This window comes from Muntiacus reevesi, chromosome 9, assembly GCF_963930625.1.
Source record: "Muntiacus reevesi chromosome 9, mMunRee1.1, whole genome shotgun sequence".
Classification (NCBI taxonomy): domain Eukaryota; kingdom Metazoa; phylum Chordata; class Mammalia; order Artiodactyla; family Cervidae; genus Muntiacus; species Muntiacus reevesi.
This window is the reverse complement of record NC_089257.1, coordinates 58,520,029-58,538,213: the sequence shown is the minus strand read 5'-3', so window position 1 is coordinate 58,538,213 and position 18,185 is coordinate 58,520,029. Positions and strand designations below refer to the sequence as shown.

At 41.4% G+C, this 18,185-nt stretch overlaps 1 protein-coding gene across 1 annotated transcript in view; it reads left to right on the top strand.

The window, feature by feature from the left end:
• The window catches only part of UBASH3B (ubiquitin associated and SH3 domain containing B), a 150,818-nt gene extending 132,633 nt beyond the window's left edge, over positions 1 to 18,185 (top strand). Inside the window, exons 9-14 of the mRNA XM_065945072.1 lie at positions 386 to 508; positions 1,771 to 1,863; positions 3,085 to 3,229; positions 11,015 to 11,121; positions 12,373 to 12,482; positions 13,675 to 18,185. Of these exons, the coding sequence (XP_065801144.1) occupies positions 386 to 508; positions 1,771 to 1,863; positions 3,085 to 3,229; positions 11,015 to 11,121; positions 12,373 to 12,482; positions 13,675 to 13,812 (716 nt within the window). The 3' untranslated portion in view covers positions 13,813 to 18,185. The remainder of the gene's footprint in view (positions 1 to 385; positions 509 to 1,770; positions 1,864 to 3,084; positions 3,230 to 11,014; positions 11,122 to 12,372; positions 12,483 to 13,674) is intronic.

Sequence of the window (18,185 nt, the reverse complement as noted above, 5' to 3'; positions counted from 1 at the left end):
CCAAATGCAGGAGCTAGAAGTTGGGTCCCTGGTCCACGAACTGAGATCCCAGATGCCTTGTGGCCAAAAAAAAAAAAAAAAAAAAAAAACCCACAAAACATAAAACAGAAGCAATACTGTAACAAATTCAATAAAGACTTTAAAAAGGAAAATGAATACTAGTTATTTAAGAAAAAAAGGCTTACCTCTTGCCACTTTTGTCAGCAGAACGGAAGCATGGAGTTGAAGACATGCTGCCAAAGGAAGAGTGTCAGTATTTTCTAGAGAGCTCAGTTCAGTCTCTTTGGCCGAAAGGGAATGGAAGTGGAGGGGCCAGCAGGATCAGCATTAGAAGTCCTAAGGAAACAAGAAACTCACGTCACCTTGGTCTGACATTTCTTTCCAGGCCGCTACATACGCACCAACCTGAACATGCCTCACAGCTTACCTCAGCGGAGCGGCGGTTTCCGGGATTACGAGAAAGACGCTCCAATCACGGTGTTTGGATGTATGCAAGCCAGGCTCGTGGGTAAGTGTCCTGGAGTGACCACACAGCCTTTCCTGGCTACTTCTTCCAAAGACTGGCTCCGGTGGATATGCCAAGGACACTGCTTATGGCTCTCCTACGATTACTGCATTTCCTCAATTCAGAAGAGATTTATTAAGTAACCGTTAGGTTCAGGGCACTGGGTTGGTTTACCAAAGTGAACGAGGTATGATCCCTACGGAGGGGCGTGCGGCCTAGTGATGGGGCAAGGTCAGGCTCAGCGTGGCAGGTAGGTCAGCTTTTGCTTGCGGGTGAAGAGGAGGCACTCAGGGGTGGCTGAGAGTATAGAGGCCAATCAGTCTCCAGGATGCTCAGCTCTCTGCAGGTCTGGTCCTTACCCACCACACACAGCCAGCAGCCTTGTCCCATTCAGTCATTTAACACACAAGGATTGACCACTTACCTTGTGCAAGGCACTATACTAGATATTAGGGATCTAAGCATGAGTCCCTACCCTCAGGCAAGCTTGTAAGTGGATGAATATCAGAGAGTGTGCTTTACTCAAGAATGCAACTATAAACAAAATGTTATGGGAGCACAAAAGAGGACAGAAGCCCAGAAGAGAGTATAAGTTAGCAGGAGGGTGGGAAGGCATCTCAGTGGGAGGATCAGCATCAAGTCATAGACGTGAGAAGCAGCATCTAGAGTACAGAGGAAATAAGCCGTCTTGTTTCTAGAGCATCAATTGTGAGCAGAGACTGGTGGGCTGGAGACAGAAAAGTTTGTGGAAGACTTTGACCACCATGGAAAGGTGTTTGGACTTCATCCAGGAGAGAAAGATGAGCATTTTACTGCTTGTCAGAACCAGAGAGACAGAAAGCGAAAGACAAAAAGGGGTGTGTCCCTTGGTCTTCCATAGAAATAACTGCGCAGGAGAGTTTTTGAAAATGAGACTGGGACTTCGCTGATTAAGATTGTTTAAGATTCCACTTGCCAGTGCAGGAGATACAGGTTCAACCCTGATCCAGGAAGATCCCACAGACTGCGGAGCAATTACGCCCATGCGCCGCAGGTAGAAGCCTGACCAGTGCAACTAGAGAAAAGCCCGAGCAGCAGCGAAGACCCAGCACAGCCAAAAATCAATAAGTTAAACAGAAAATGAGACTGAAACTGCTGGCCCCACGTGAGCCCCCACCTGAGAAGAGAGGTTTGCAGGGTCTCCCTAGCACCCTCTCCTCCACACTGAGAGTTATGCTGAGGCTGTGTAAATTATCAGATTGATTCTTCTCTGGTTTCCTTTGCAGGGGAAGCCTTACTGGAGAGTAACACCATCATCGACCACGTCTATTGCTCCCCGTCCCTGCGCTGCGTCCAGACTGCATACAACATCTTGAAAGGTGAGACTTGATGAAGGTCAGCTAGTTCACGCCTCCGTCTCCAGGCAGCCCAACACTTGCTGATAAATTACCCTAGACTCAGGGGAACATCAGCCAATTGAAAAGTTTTGAATTTGAGATGTTTAGCGATGATACTTTCAGAAGATTACTTTGCAAAAGTCCCAAAATCATACTCTGGCAGCAGAAGCAAGATGAAGAGAATATACAGATAATGTTTTTCTTGAAAATCTAAAGCCCTCTTCAGTGAACTGCAGGCTTGTAAAATGTTGTCTGGCAATGATTTAGAGCCTGCAGAGCGTGATTTTTTTTGGCACTAAAACAAATTGTCTCCTCCCACTCTGCTCTGTCTGCTTCTCCTTCTCAGCAGCAGTAGTTCTCCTAGGTGTCTGGAAACATGAATCATCCTTGTTTTAGTTGATTGGAGTAACTTCAAAAAGCACCATTGTTATATAAAGATATCCAGCTTTTGCCCTAAAATCCACAGAAGCCTGTGTTAGAGGAATCTCCATTCTCATCTCACTGAAAAGAAAAACTAGAAGAAACAAGCTTGACTGTTTACTTGTACCAAACAACAAATAAGCCACAAATAGCTGAGGCAACAAGGAAATTACACTATATTTGAGATGTCTATTCATTTACCTTAAGTAAGCCAGAATGCCACTATGTATTCAAATGCACTATCTATTCCATTTGCACAGAAAAACTGGACTAAATGCAATACAAAGAGTTAAATAGAGCCAGTTTCTACTCTAAGAACAATCACACTATCATAAAAGACAGGAGTTGTGCACTGGCCTTGGCAAATATTCAACACTTGATTTTCTAGTAAAGAAAATTAATATATGATATGCAAATATAATGTAAGCTATTATAATGAATGCTAACAATTTCTGAAGTTTCTTGATAACATCTTGGAACTTTAGAAAGAATTATAGTCACAGAGCTGTACAAACTTTACAAATAATGATTTTTTAAAAAATCAGAAACCAGACTGCGCATACATCCTGGTGGTGTCACCAGAATATGACACTCATGTGTTTATGATACACAGCCATGAAAAACCCTTGTCTGAACCTGCATGTGTCTACCCATCTTTAAGCTATATATAGCATCCAATAGGAAAGAGAAGATTTATCAGAATTTTTATAACAAGTTGGTCTCTAATTCACTTTTCCAATGAGAACATAGTTGTACTTTGTTCTTCTTCATTTTATCTCTAAGGTTTACAACAAGAAAATCACTTGAAGATCCGAGTGGAGCCTGGCTTATTTGAGTGGACAAAATGGGTTGCTGGGAACACCTTACCTGCGTGGATACCTCCATCAGAGCTAGCCGCAGCCAACCTGAGTATTGATACAACCTACAGGTAACTCTAAAACTGCTGTTTCCCTGAGGTCAGTGTGGAAGTACTCTTCACCAGGTCAGACTAAGTAAGGACATGAAGGACCAGATGTAGCCCATAGACAGTTGTCCATATTGGTGGAGGTCAAGCTACAGTTAAAAAAAAACCAAAAAATTGGAGAAAGTCAACATTCCCTTGTATTTGGCATTATTATGGAGTATCTCTCCCTCCAACACACATTCACTAGGGTTTTCTGATTTTACTGCATCCATTTCAGTGGCTAATAAAACCACCTGCAGTGCCAGAGGCACACACCAGCTAATGATCAAGCAGTTTAGAAGTTTGTTGGGGAATAAGCAAAACTGCAGTACCTTGACTTGGATTGTCACTTTCAATTATCTTTATTCATTACCGCCATAACCCCAGGATGGCAGCAAGCCACTCTCATATGTGAGAGAGCTCAGTGACCTCTGAAAGTTACCCATGTAGTGGACACATCTGACAATAATAACAACTTACCTTATTGATCATTTTCTTCATGTCAAGCACTGTGTAATCAGCTTTATAGTAGTCCTTTGCTTTTTCCATTAGACTGTTATTGAAAAGAAATATTTGTAGGTTGTAACATAATTATATTAACCATCAGAAATCCACTCAGCGCTTCTTAGTGACGTGATAGAAAAGGCTTTCTGTGTTATTACATGACTTAGTGGCTAAACAATAACAACAAGTCATATTTTAACTATTTTTAATAAGCAATGAGATTTTCTTCACCCTTATATTTGGTTTAAATATTTTTGTTAGCTGTTATCATTACTTTCTCGGTCTGAAGTAAAGTTTCAGGCTGAGTGTAAGAAAAAAGAAATCCACTCAAGCAAGAAATCCACTTGAGCATTTGTAAAATGTCTTGAGGAAGGATAGATACTCACCACCATTCAGTCAGTTCAGTCGTGTTCGACTCTTTGTGACCCCATGAACCGCACCTTGTCAGGCCTCCCTGTCCATCACCAACTCCCGGAGTTCACCCAAACCCATGTCCATCGAGTCGGTGATGCCATCCAACCATCTCATCCTCTGTCGTCTCCTTCTCCTCCTGCCCTCAATCTTTCCCAGCATCAGTCTTTTCAAATGAGTCAGCTCTTCGCATCAGGTGGCCAACCGTGGGGAATTAAGTTCATAGTTCTTAAGACAGAATTTGGAACAATTCTTGACTAATCCAAGTAGAGCTTTCTTCTTTGTGACATCCCATGGCCTTTCACTTCAAATACTTACCCAAACCTCAAAGCAATGTGACTTTCTGGCTAAGGTCTGAAAGGGTTATCTTTTCTTCCATCCTCATTTTTGGCTCTGCAAAGACCTCAGGTAACCCCCTTCATTAATAAATATGAGGAATGAGCATTCCTCAGAAATAAGATTAAATCAATCAATCAGATCCCCTACTGAAACAATTCACATTTTGTCCTGTCTACATTATGGCCACTATTTTCCTGTTCGTTGGGCAAACAGCAGGAAATTACTATCCCCATGCCAACAGCCATCATCCCTATGCCCTGGAAAGCGAGCAGGTTACTGCCAACATGGGTGAAATGACTTTGCTCACGTACCACCCAGCCTCTCCCAGGCCAACTGTGTCTTCAGTCCATCCCCCCTTAAGTGCATCCTACAGTTTTCCCAAGCTTATTCACACATACCCCATCAGTAATATGAACAGAAGGATGAATGCCAACCTTGGGGTCAGGACATGGTTCACATTCCAGGTTTTTTTTCCTCTACAGAAAATCAAAATGTAACTATTTTGTGTTTGGGGGAGGGGAGTGAGGTTAAGTATCTAATTCTATAAATTAGTTGTGAAATTCACCCATCAAGCAGGTAAGAGGCACCTTCCCTAGAGTCGATTTCCCTCTGAAAGTAATTATGTCAAGTGAGCAGTTCTTTTAAAGCAAGTAGTGGTACCCAAATGATTGAACAAACACGGTGATGGGCAGAGAGGCAAGGACCAATAGCCAGAGTATTGTAAGTCAAGCAGGCATGGCTTATAGATCCATATCACTTTGAACAGGAGGGAGGAGATGCTAAAAGGTGGATTCAGGCTGGTAACTAATATACAAGCCTCGTCCATGGGTAACAAGACCCGTCTGAGTGTAGAAAGCTGCCCCAGTGGAGCTGGGTGGGAAGCACCAAGACAGAAAAAACGAAATACATACCAGTTGGATGCGGCTTTAGAATAGGACCCTGATGACTGGTGGGGAGGAAGCAGAAAGGGGGTGTGGAGCTTTGGATCTGGAGTATTAGAGGAACCAGTCAGACTTTGGTGTGGGACTCAGGGCAGAAGCCTGCTCTTCTAGGCTGGACAGTAGAGAGTGTGCCAGGAAGGATACTGTTCCAAGGATACTACCCGACTACCCAGAGGTCTGGGCTCCAGTCTAGGTGGCGGTTGGAGACCCGCCTGACTCTGAGGACAGCACGTGGGACCTGCAGATGCAGCTGAGGGGGGTGAGAAAGCTGTGACGGTTCCATCCTCATCGGGGCCCATTCAAACATGGAAGCCAGTCACAGGTGCAACTTCAGAGCAAGAACTGACCAGCAGGAACTGGATCCCAGCAGCTCCCAGCTCTCCACGTAAACAAGTCGTGTACATTACCGTGTGGTTTCCCTGCAGTGACTCCTGGGCCATACAAAGAGGCCTTTTGTCAAGAGTGCTGGGGGCATTCCTGGGAGACCAAGTGATGTAAATGGTAATGGAACTGGATGAGAAGGAAGGAGAAGACAGACTATGCTTCTGAACAGCAAGGCACATCCCTAGTGAGCATCATGTTTCTCCCTATTCCCCAGGGTGTTATGAGATTCAGAAGGTTGTTTCCTAGGAGAGAGATGCTTGCTATGAGAATGTTATTTAACTGAGAGCGGGTTTCCTTCAAATGGAACAGCATCCTTCCTCTCCAGACAGTAAACCCAAGTTCACAGAAGGGTAGTTTTGAGGAGGACACTATCAGAAGCCATCCAGGGTAGAGAATAACTTTACAGGCATCAAGTTCAGCCTCGGGTTCAAGCCCCTGCTCTTAAGAGTTCTAATGATGTAAACAAATCATCTGTAGCCTCCCCAAACCTTCTTTTTGTCATCCACAAACTCAGAATTTGCAGAAGTGTTGCTAGATGGGATATGTTCAAAGAACACGGGTGCTCCGCACACAGCCTGACACGTGGGAACCTCTCAGTAAGTCTTAGCAGCAGCAATGCCTGCTGATGAAGATGCCATGAGCACTCACTTCAAAAACACACTAGTTCCTCCGTGCACCAAACACCAGCAGCCAAAGACAAGGAAGCAGAAAATGTCATATAGTTGTACTTTACAAAAACAAAATAAATATCTCATAGCCCAGAAAACTGAACAGTAAAGGAAGGTGGAAGCAGACACAAGTGACTGGGATTTAAGACATTCAGGGTCACCAGGATCAGAGGGCCCTACTTGGAACACCCTTTTGTATGCTATGTGCATTGCGTCATAACTATCATTTACATCGATAGCCTACTCACCCCAAACACACAAACTGGGTTCTCCTCATCTTTATGTTCTCTGCGCTTCTCCTAGGGCCAGGTATGTGGTCTCTGTTAAAACTAAGAAAGAAAAGGAAAGATTGGTGAAGGGTTATTAGCTCACAAACCCAATGGACCTAACATCTGTTTTTAAAACCTATCCTTAACAACTTCCAACTCATTTTATGAGACTAGCATTACCCTGATACTGGATAAGAATACTGCAAGAAAAAAGTACTACAGGTTGATACTCAAAACAAAACAGTAGCAAACCAAATTCAACAGCACATCAGAAGGATCACACAGCATGATTAAGTGGGGTTTATCCCTGGGGTGCAAGGACGGTTCGATATGTAAAAATCAATAAATATGGTATACTGCATTGAGTAGGATAAAAATTATATGATCATCTCAATAGAGAAAAAGCATTTGACAAAATATATCTTTTCATGATAAAAATGTTCAACAGATTGTGTACAGAAGGAACATATGTAAACATAATAAAAACCAAGTACAGAACAGACTTTTGAACTCTGTGGGAGAAGGGGAGGGTGGGAAGTTTCGAAAGAACAGCATGTATCAAGTGCTCGGGCCTGTTGGGCTGGGAAGATCCAGAGGAATCGGGTGGAGAGGGGGGTGGGATGGGAGACCGGGATGGGGAATTCGTGTAACTCTATGGCTGATTCACATCAATGTATAACAAAACCCACTGAAAAATAAAAAAATTAAAAAAAAAATAAAAAATAAAAAATAAAAACCATATATGGCAAGCCTACAGCTAACACACTCAACAGTGAAAGATTGAAAGCTTTCCCTTAAGATCAGGAACAAGACAAGGATGGCCACTCTCACCACTACTATTTAACATAGTTCTGGAAGTTCTAGCCAGAGTAGTTAGGCAAGATAAATAAAAGGCATGAAAGTTGGAAAGAAACAAAACTCTATTTGCAGATGATGTTATGTTATATATACAAAATCCTAGAACTGTCAGAACTAATCAACAAATTCAGTGAAGTTTCAGGATACAAAATCAACATAAGGAAATCAGTGATGCACAAAAGGAAATTCAGAATGTATCTAAGACCTAAATGTAAAGCCAGACAGTATAACACTCTTAGAGGAAAACATAGGAGACATTCTTTGACACAAATCTCAGCAATATCTTTTTTTAATCCACCTCCTGGAATAATGAAAATAAAAACAGGATAAGATGTGATACATATATACAATGGAATATTACTCGGCCATAAAAAGAACAAAATGATGCCATTTGCAGCAACATGGATGGACCTAGAGATTATCATACTAAGTGAAACTCCTCTGTCTGTGGGTTTCCCAGGCAAGAACACTGGAGTGGGTTGCCATGCCCTTCTCCAGGGGATCTTCCCAACCCAGGGATCAAACCTGTACCCCAACATTGCAGGTGGATTCTTGACCATCTGAGCCACCATAGAATCCCCCAAAGTAAGTCAAAGAAAGATATCATATGATATCATTCATATGTGGAATCTGATTTTTTTAATGGTATAAATGAACTTATTTACAAAACAGAAATAGAGACTTTTAAAACAAACATGGTCACCAAATGAAAAGCAGGGTGTGGGGGGAGGGAGGGGCAGGGAGGGGTAAATCAGGAGCTTGGGATTAACGTATACACTACTGTATATAAAATAGATAACCAGCAAGGACCTACTGTATAGCACAGGGAACTCAATACTATGTAATAATACGTAAGAAAGAATCTGAAAAAGAATGAATATATGTTTATCTAAATCACTGTACACCTTCAGCTAACACTATAAATCAACTATATGCCAATAAAATTTTTAAAACAATACATTTTTAAAAGTCAACTAACAATTTCAACAACAACAAAAAGAGGTCAGCTGTATTTTTATACACTAACCTCAATGATATGAAATGGAAATAAAACAAACCCATTCACAATAGCACCAAAAGCAGTAAAATACTTAGGAATAAATTTAACCAAGGAGGTGAAACGATCTGTACTCTCAAAACTATGAAACTTTGGTAAAAATTGAAGAAGATACAAAGGTGTGTCCTACACTCTTAGATCAGAAAAAATAATATTGTTAAAATGTCCATACTCCCCAAAGCCATCTATAGATCAAACATAATTCCTATCAAAATTCTAATGGTATTTTTCACAGAAATAGAAGAAACAATCCTAAAATTTGTATGGAACCACAATAGATGTTAATAGCCAAACAAACCTGACATCACACTTCATGATTTCAAGTTATACTACAAAGCAATAGTAACTGGCATAAAAATAGACACACTGACCAATGGAACAGAATTGAGAGCCCAGAAATAACCCTCAAGTATTTGATAGGGGAGCCAAGAATAGTCAATGGAGAGAGGGTAGACTTCAATAAGTGATGTTGGGGGTTTCCCTGGTGGCCCAGTGGTTAAAAATTGACCAATGCAGGGAAGGTTGGTTTTGATCCCTGCTCCGGAACATCCCACGTGCCGTGGAGCACCTAAGCCTGTGGGCCCCTACTGCTGGGCTCCCGTGTCACAACTGCTGCAGCCCCTGCACCTACAGCCCGTGCTCTGAAACGAGAGAAGCCACAGCAATGAGAAGCCCATGCACCGCAACGAGGGGAAAGCCTGCACACAGCAACAGAGACCCAGTGCTGCCAAAAATAAATAAATCTTTTTAAAATGACGTTGGGAAAACTGGATAACCACATACAGAAGAATGGCATTGGACTCCTATCTTACACCACTCTCAAAAATTAACTCAAAATGGATTAGAAATTTAAAGAACTGAAACCACAAAACGCCTGAAGAAAACATGGAAAAAGCTCTTTGACAATGATTTTTTTAGATATGACACCAAAAGCATAAATAATAAAAAACAAGGCTATGTCAAACTAAAAACCTTCTATGAAGCAGAAGAAACAGTATGAAAAGGCAACCTACAGGATAGGAGACGATATCTGTAAAAATACATACCTGATAAGATACAAAATAGGAGAAGATACTTGCAGATCATATACCTGATATCGTCATACACTTATCATCCAAAATATGTGAACAGTTGATGCAACTCAATAGCTAAAACACAATCTGATTAAAAAGTGGGCAGAGGAACTGAATAGATATTTTTTCCCAGAGAAGACATACAAATGACCAAGAAGTACATGAAAAGACATTTCATCATCACTAATCATCGGGAAAATGCAAATCAAAACCACAGAGAGGTCTCACTCACACCTGTTAGAACAGCTATCATCCAAGAAAAAGATGAGATGGTAAGTAAGTGGTGGCGGGGAGATGGAGAACAATTATCCCCGTGCACTGTTGGTGGCAGTGTCAGCAAGGACAGCCACTGTGGAAAACACTATGGAGGGTCCACAAAAAGGTAAAAATAGAACTGCCATATGACCCAGCAATCTCACTTCTGGGTCGTATCCAAAGGAACTGAAGACAAGATCTCCCATATCACATGTGTGAAACCTGAAAGAGCCAGACTCAGAGAAACAGTAGAGTAGCGTGGACACCCACAGACATACCACGTGACCGTGGGGGGAGGTTGGTCAAAGGGGTACAGACTTAGAGTCACCAGATGAATAGTTCTGGGGATCTCATGTACAGCACTGTGACTATAGTTAGCAATATTGTTCTATGTACTTGAAAGTTGCTAGGAGAGTAATTGTTCTCACCATAATAAAGGAAATGGTAATTATGTGACATGATGGAGGTGTCAGCTCAGACATGATTTCCCCAGAATGTATTCATCTTATAACTAAGTTTGTGCCTCTTTGTTTTGAATGTAAAAATGTATCAAATTTGTACTTTGTACACCTTAAACTTAGACCATGTTACTGCTTATATATCACGTGTAAGCCTACAGAGGCTTGGGAAATCTCTGATTACTTAAACAGATAAAGAGATCTAACCTCTGCTTTGCTTCCTAGTACATGGGTGACCTAGGACAGATTGTCAGTAAAGTTAGTTCAGCAGCTCTGGGTCATCCTGCAAGGGAAACCCGCACTGAATGTTTCATTTTTCAGCTGGTCGCTTTGACAGCATGCACACACGGCATTCATTTCTGTACATTCTGCACATTTGAACCCCACTTCTGCAGAGTAGAAACACTCCTGTGCCTCCATCCTTTCTAGGGAAATGGATAAACAGAAACATGGGAACTTTTGAAAGGTCTTGAAATAAAGCTGAGAGTAATGTCAGTTGCTTTGTCTTGAGATCAAAATGTTTTCAATGCCTTGGTTCATTTTTCTATTGCAGACCTCACATTCCAGTCAGCAAATTAGTGGTTTCAGAATCCTATGACACCTATATCAGTAGAAGTTTCCAAGTAACAAAGGAAATCATAAGTGAATGTAAAAGTAAAGGTAGGTGTTACCTTGGACTCCATGCTTAAATCTGTGATCATTTCTCCATCACGGTTAGTCAGCTATTCAGGATGGCTCAGCATGCTTTGTCAAACTCATTTAATAGGAAAGAAAAATAGGTCTAGACCCCAGACTTAGTTGCTATTTGAAATAACAGAATTTTGTATCTCAGCTATATATCTTGCACTCTCAGAAGGAGGTTCCCTATTATAATTTCCATAAATTCTTTAGCATAACACAGTTTTGCCTGTAATTTGATCCAGGAGCATGAACACACCTACACAAACACACCTACCATCATTGCTGCCACCAAGAGCAGTGCTCTATACAACTCAGTCTGCCACTGAGTTTTATAGTCCTTGAACTCAGTATTTAATGGTATGTAAGACTATAGTATTTTTTGTAAAGAGGGCAGGTTACAAAAGAGTCTGCCCATTTCCAGCCCCCCCCAAAAAAAAGTTAAAAATATTCATCTTCGTAGAGCAAAGGCTGGATTTACATATACCAGAACATTAACGGTGGGGAGCCCTGGATAACAGTATTGTAGATGGTCCCCACATTTCAGTTACCACTTATAAGCCACTCACTTCATTACCACCCCTGTAGGACCACCCATTCCCCCTGTAAAGAAACCCAGCATGTTCTGTCAACTAGAAAGTCTCATGTGCTCACAGTTCTACAAGTGGCAGCATTGAAAACTGCATTAGAGGTAACAGCAGAGAGCCCTGCAGACTTAGAATGGTACTCTATCCTGATTGAGGTGGTGGTTACAGAAAGCTGCACGTGTGATAGACTTGGGTAGCCTGGTAAAATCTGAATAAAGCTACGTGGACTGTACCAGCGTTCATTTCCTAGTCTTGACAGTATACTCTAGTTAGGCAAGATGTTGCTATGGGAAGAAGGGGGATGAAGAATACTTGGGACCTCCCTGGTGTGTACATGTGTATATACATACATAGTGCATAACATATATACACAGTGTATATAAAATATACATATATAATATGTAAAATATATATTTGTAACCTGTGAAGTTACTTTAAGATTAAAAGTGGTTTTTTTCTTTTTTTTTTTTTTTATGACATCAGCCTGCCTTAACAGTACAAAGCATTTTCAAAATATTGCTTGGCCTAACTGTCTTATTTCTTGAGATTGTTTGCCCCTCCCTGGAAAACTTGACTTTAGTACTTACAAGGTTTACATGTATCTTTATAGAAACAGATTTTCCAGTCCTTGTTTTTTTGCCCCCAGGAAATAACATCCTGATTGTGGCTCACGCATCTTCTCTGGAAGCGTGTACCTGCCAGCTACAAGGCCTGTCACCTCAGAACTCCAAGGACTTTGTACAGATGGTCCGAAAGGTAATCCCCACTTGCATTTCAGGGGCCTGTGGTGCCTTGCAGTTTCAGAATGGTTCAGTGCTGACTGATAGCAAAGTTCTTTGGAGCTGGGAAGATGATACATTTATTGGTTCACTCAACTGAGAGGTATTGAGTGGGGCTCTGTTTAAGGCACTTTATCAGGCCTTGGGTAAAAGAAAAAGATGTGTTTGAGCTAGATCTAGCTTCTAAGAGCTAAAATTTAGGAAGGAGCTAAGAATTATAAGCAAATTGTGTGGATTTCCCTGTGGGACGGTGGATTGGACAAAGAAGAGGTTTGTGGGCCAAATCAGACAGCTCAGCTGGAAGGGAGGTCCTGGCGGGTAGGCCAAAGGAAGCAGTGAGTCAAAATGAGGAGGCTGAAAGGCAAACCTGGGAATAAAGCAGTGAGACAGAAAACCCACCAGGCTGACTAGCACATCTGGATTCCTCCTCCTCCTGCCTGTGGAAGGTTTTCCATCAGCCATCCTCCCACGCACGCTTCCTGTATCTATCCCCAGAGGAACCGGTTCAAACTTGATTGCAATTCTTTTCTCATTTTTGAAAAGCTTGTTCATGTGTCTTTCCTTCCTGTTAGTCTGTAAGCTGCTTGAGGGCAGAGACTTTTGTCTTATTCATAAACGCAGCTCTGGACAGACACACACACACACAAATAAGTTTTGAAATGCCATGCCCACTGAAGGTAGGAAGGGCAGAGCTTCAGTTTTGAACATTAGATACACATGCCAAAAAATAATGATAATACGACATAAAGCAGGATGAAACATTTTTAAAACTCTAATAATCTTTCCCATTGTCCAAGTATAATTTCAGAAACTTTTGAGCTGCATTTTCAGCCTGACTTGCAATTGGGAATGAACTCTTAGCACCTTAGCTTTATGCATGATTGCTTTTATCTCCCATGCTATTAAGAAAGCATCTATAAATAGTTACTTATCTATACTAGGAGAGCCCACCGTTTAACGAATCCCTTCCAAAAACTCCTCTTGCATTGTAAATACTCTTCCTTCTAACTGATCAGTTTTATCCATTTCATTTTCTTTAGTGATATTTTGGAGGGGATGCTTGCCTGCAAAGCCCCTATTCATCCCTTTGAACTTTCCTTCATCCAGGTAAAAAGTAAAGCACTCAACCTCTGTTTTCTATTTTCCCTTTCTTTTCTATCTTCCTTCAGATCCCCTACTTGGGATTTTGTTCCTGTGAAGAATTAGGAGAAACTGGAATCTGGCAGCTGACAGACCCACCAATCCTCCCTCTGACCCATGGACCAACCGGGGGCTTCAACTGGAGAGAGACCCTGCTACAAGAGTAACCGGGCAAGCGAACGAGAAGAAAAGGCTTGAGGAAGGCATGGGGAGAAGTGTCTCTGTGTTTAGTACCAGTGGGGAAGCCTGCACCACATCCTAAGTGAACAAAGAAAAATTTAGCATCTTTCAGGCTTTAAAGTTCTTAGGGTGAGACTGTGTCAAGAAGAGAAAGACTTGATTCAGGGATAAAATTCATTCTCTCTGGACCCTTTTGAGAATTGTCTTCCTACATCAGGGCACCTGCTACTGCAGAGGGTATTTTCTCGCTTCTGTATGGGCTGGCTAAGGAGCCTGGATCCTCCCAGAGGGAGCCGCCAGCCCACCCTGAGGAAGGATGCAGGAAGGTCCAGCTGGAGGGACTCCAAGCTGCCAGGCTGGGGATGGGATTTTCTTCTAGACTCCATGCTCCAGTGAAAGTCAAGCTGCAGGATTTCTTTAAGGTTACTAGAAAACATGTGGCTTACCATCAATTTCAATGCTCAGTGCGACCCACACACTAGTGCTGCTGACTCAAGACATCTGCTCGGGGACCCTAACCTTTACGCTGGTACCACCCCATCACATTTTCTCTACAGCTGACTGCAGCTTCTTGCTACGGTCCTACCCTCTTGCTTCTGTCTGTGAAATGGAGAGAGAAAGCATTTTTGCTCTCCAGAGCACTTTTGGATACTCAGGAGGAAGAGAAGATGCACGTGTGAAGCATTCAATTGTAGGCACAACAAATTTGCAAAACATCAAGTGACTTGGAGTGACTCATGTTGTAGCCTAAACAGCCACAGCACTTCTGAATCATTTGCAATTTGCTCGCCTTTGCCCCAAGAGTCTAGACCATGTTAACCAGTTAAGGATGTTGACATTTTCAAAAGATGTATGTCAGATACATCCTCTGAGTCAGCAAGAAGCTCGTTCTTGTGCAATATGGACATCTTTCCAAACCATACCAAGGGTCAGTTCATCATACAGTTGCAGTACATGTCAGCCAGAACAGAACATCCACAAACGCATCCATCACAGCCAGGGATGTACTGCGAAGTCAGGGAATGAACTTAAATGATGACAGTCATGACCGCACTGTTGATTGTGCAGTCGTGGTGGTTTGTTTGTTTTGCTATGATAATTTAAAATAGGTAGGTAGGGCTACTTGAGGAAAGTTGGGAGAGCCACATCCTGTGGTAGCTCATCACACCTGCTTCCTGAATTTAGAGGGAGTTTATTTAAAAGAAAAATAAATGACAATCAAACCAAAACATCAGTTATTGATGTCTAGTTAATTGTGTGACTAGCTGACTTGATGGTAGCAGACAGTGGTCTGGTACAGTGTAGTTCATGCTAGGATATACCTGCAAAATGAAATCCCAGCCATTTGATGAGAACATTCATGTAAAACAGGATCAATGTATACTGTAGCATTAAATAAGCTTCAAAACCCAAATGCAGAAAACACATGGTATATAAAAACAGATCTGTGCTCCTATTTGAAACCAGAATTTGATGATCCTTGAAAATAGGAGGAAGTGAAAGGATGCTGGCTACGTATGTTAATCAGCAAGAGGATCACTGTTGGGTTTAAGTCACTTAGAGAAAGATGTCATGAATTTTATATTTTAAGAAACCTTGATTTCTTCCATCACTGTACACTGATCCATCTTCTGGATCCAGAAGTAACTCTGCTGACATGATTGATTAAAAGTTTTCAGCTCAAAATGGGGAAAGTACATTAAAGGTGTTTAGAGAAAAGTCACATTATGGCCAGTGTAATGTCACTGCCAGTCATTCTTTTATTTGTAATGAGGTGAATCCACCGTCACCAGATCTATAATGTTTATTAGATTCTCCACAAATTTTCATGGACTTTCAGTGCTCAGAATAAAGCTTGAACATCTCACATCCGATTTCCTTGAAAAGTGAAGCAGTGTGTGCTGGGCAGGGTCTGTACTTGTACAGAAGAAAGTTCAGAACTTAACCCTCTCTCTCTCCCTCTCTGTGGACTTAGGCCTTTGATGACCTGATAGGTTGGTGTAGGTGGGTCCTATGTGTGAGCAAAGGAAGGCAGAGATCTGAAATAATTTTTTGAATAATTTTAGGTGGAAACCCTTGAGTAAAAGAAGTTAATTCCTCTGATTACCCAGATTGTTGATCAGAATGGTCTGAATGATCTCAATTCGCTTGAAATTCTCCTTTTCCACATTTACCTACTTCAAAAACTAAACTCAGACGACCCCATTTGAGAAATTCTTTGGAAATTACATTGCATCTATGTATATACGAAAGAGAAAAGAACTGTATTACATGATTTCATATCCATTTAAAATTCTCAGTTGCTGTCTATCACAACTCAAAGTTCAGGCTGGTTCTTTTTGATCTGAGGCTGATGCTTATTAATATTTTGGGGGGTTAGGAGAAAGGAGGAAGGGGGAATGGAAGAAAATGCCAGACAGAAGCAGCAAATGGTTGCTGTAAGAGGAATTCTTTTTTCTTAATGTAGAAAGCTATCTGAAATAGATGAAATTAAAGGATTTAATCTGGGCTTGAAAGTCTGACACACTCGGCCGCTCTCACACGCGTGCCACATCATCCCGCTGACGACCCAGTGTTATTCACAGACAGACTTTGGTTTCAGTGATTCTAAAATGCCAGTCAATTCCTCTGTGGACTAGAATAATTGGCACATTTTAATGCACAAGCTGGGGTTTCATTTTCCCAGGCTCCTTCTCTCTCCCTGCCACGGTAGCTAGGAGCGCATTCCTTCACCCCAGCAAGGAGTTCAGAATACAGTGTTTTCCATTACATTTAGATTCCTAGAATCTGAATGGCTGATTAAATGGCCATCTGATGGCTGAAAGAGGGGGTATTTTTCACCCTGTATTGAAAGGCTTGGAGGAGTTTCTAGTTTTTATTTTCATTATACTTTAACCAAAGAATTATTTTAAAGTAACCTTATATTTGAAAGATGATTTTGCAAAAAATAAAATAAAAATAAAAAATATCTTCTGGAGTGATGTCAGTTTGGTAAATCACTGTTGGTAATTTTCTTGCATTTTAGGCTGATGTGGTCATTTTCCTGTCAGTAATCTGAAATGCATATAGATTGTCATCCAGTTGTGCTTAATATTATTGTAAATGTATCTTTTCCACTCACCTAGCTGTGTTCATATTAAACCAAGTCTCTTATTTCAGTCACCTTCTGTCATCGGGACTAATTGAAAAACCACAGTCAGAGAAGTTCCTATCTCGTTGCCTTTGTAGAAAGGCGACCCTATGTGATCAACGGGGAGGCATTCCATGTAACCTAGGCACTCGGCAACTTCAGTGTTTAATTTGAAAGCAGTGATGAATTGCTCTTTTGAATGTACTCCTAAGTCACGCGTGTGTCAGAATACAGATGAACCCCTTTAATTTTCGCAGGCACAGTCACAGCCGCGCTGTGTCTGCACCAACTCCTCAGATAATGCGGCTCAGGGTTATTTGCATTTAAATTGTACTCCTGCACACGTGTGAACGCTCAGAGATGCGGTGGGGCTGCCTCCCCAGGAGGGATGTGAGCTGCAGAGGAGGGTGGGGAAAGAGCCATTTAATGTCAGTACGATTTAGCTTAATGTTCACTTTACAAAGGTGATGTGGGATATTTTGTTAGTGATGGCAGGTGCTTTTCATGTTTAAACTTGGGATTAAAATTGGATCTGCTTCTTTAACACTTCAACATATTGAATTTTCCTAGGGAAGTGACTGGCTATAACAAAACTTTAAGGGAAGGGAGGGAAAACTGCCTCTGTGCAGAGGAAATAACTCGGTTTTTAAATACATATAATATTTTGTTCAGTGTATGTAGGCTTAAAATTATGATGATGGATAGTCAAACTTAATATATAATCAGTTCTTAGAATGGTTTTATACTGAACCATTTAGCTGCCATTACTCACACAGAAATTTGAATTTTACAATTGCTCAACTATTCTTGGACTCTGTACAGGATACATATATATACATATGCATATATGTATGTATGTATAATGGGAAACGTGCTGGTGCTTCCTTTGCTTACCACTCAAGATGGAAACAGCACCTGAAGCATTTTGGTTACGCATAGACCTATTCTAAACCTGCTGTTAGGGGAGGTGTGTTGGTTTCTTTCTCCTTTATAAGGCTATTGTATCATTAATTTTCTGTGTGATTCAGGTGTATTTATTTGTGACAAGGCTTTGTAATTATAAAAAAGGGAACCCACGCCTGACTGTACTGCCAGCTCCCTTGTACACCACCTGTGGCGTCTCGCTTCCTGGTCGCGTGCTCTTCCTCTCCTCCACACAGCTCTGGCATCATTGTAATTAGTTCATCCATTCATTAGCATCTCCATTTAAGTGGTTCCCAGATGATTTAA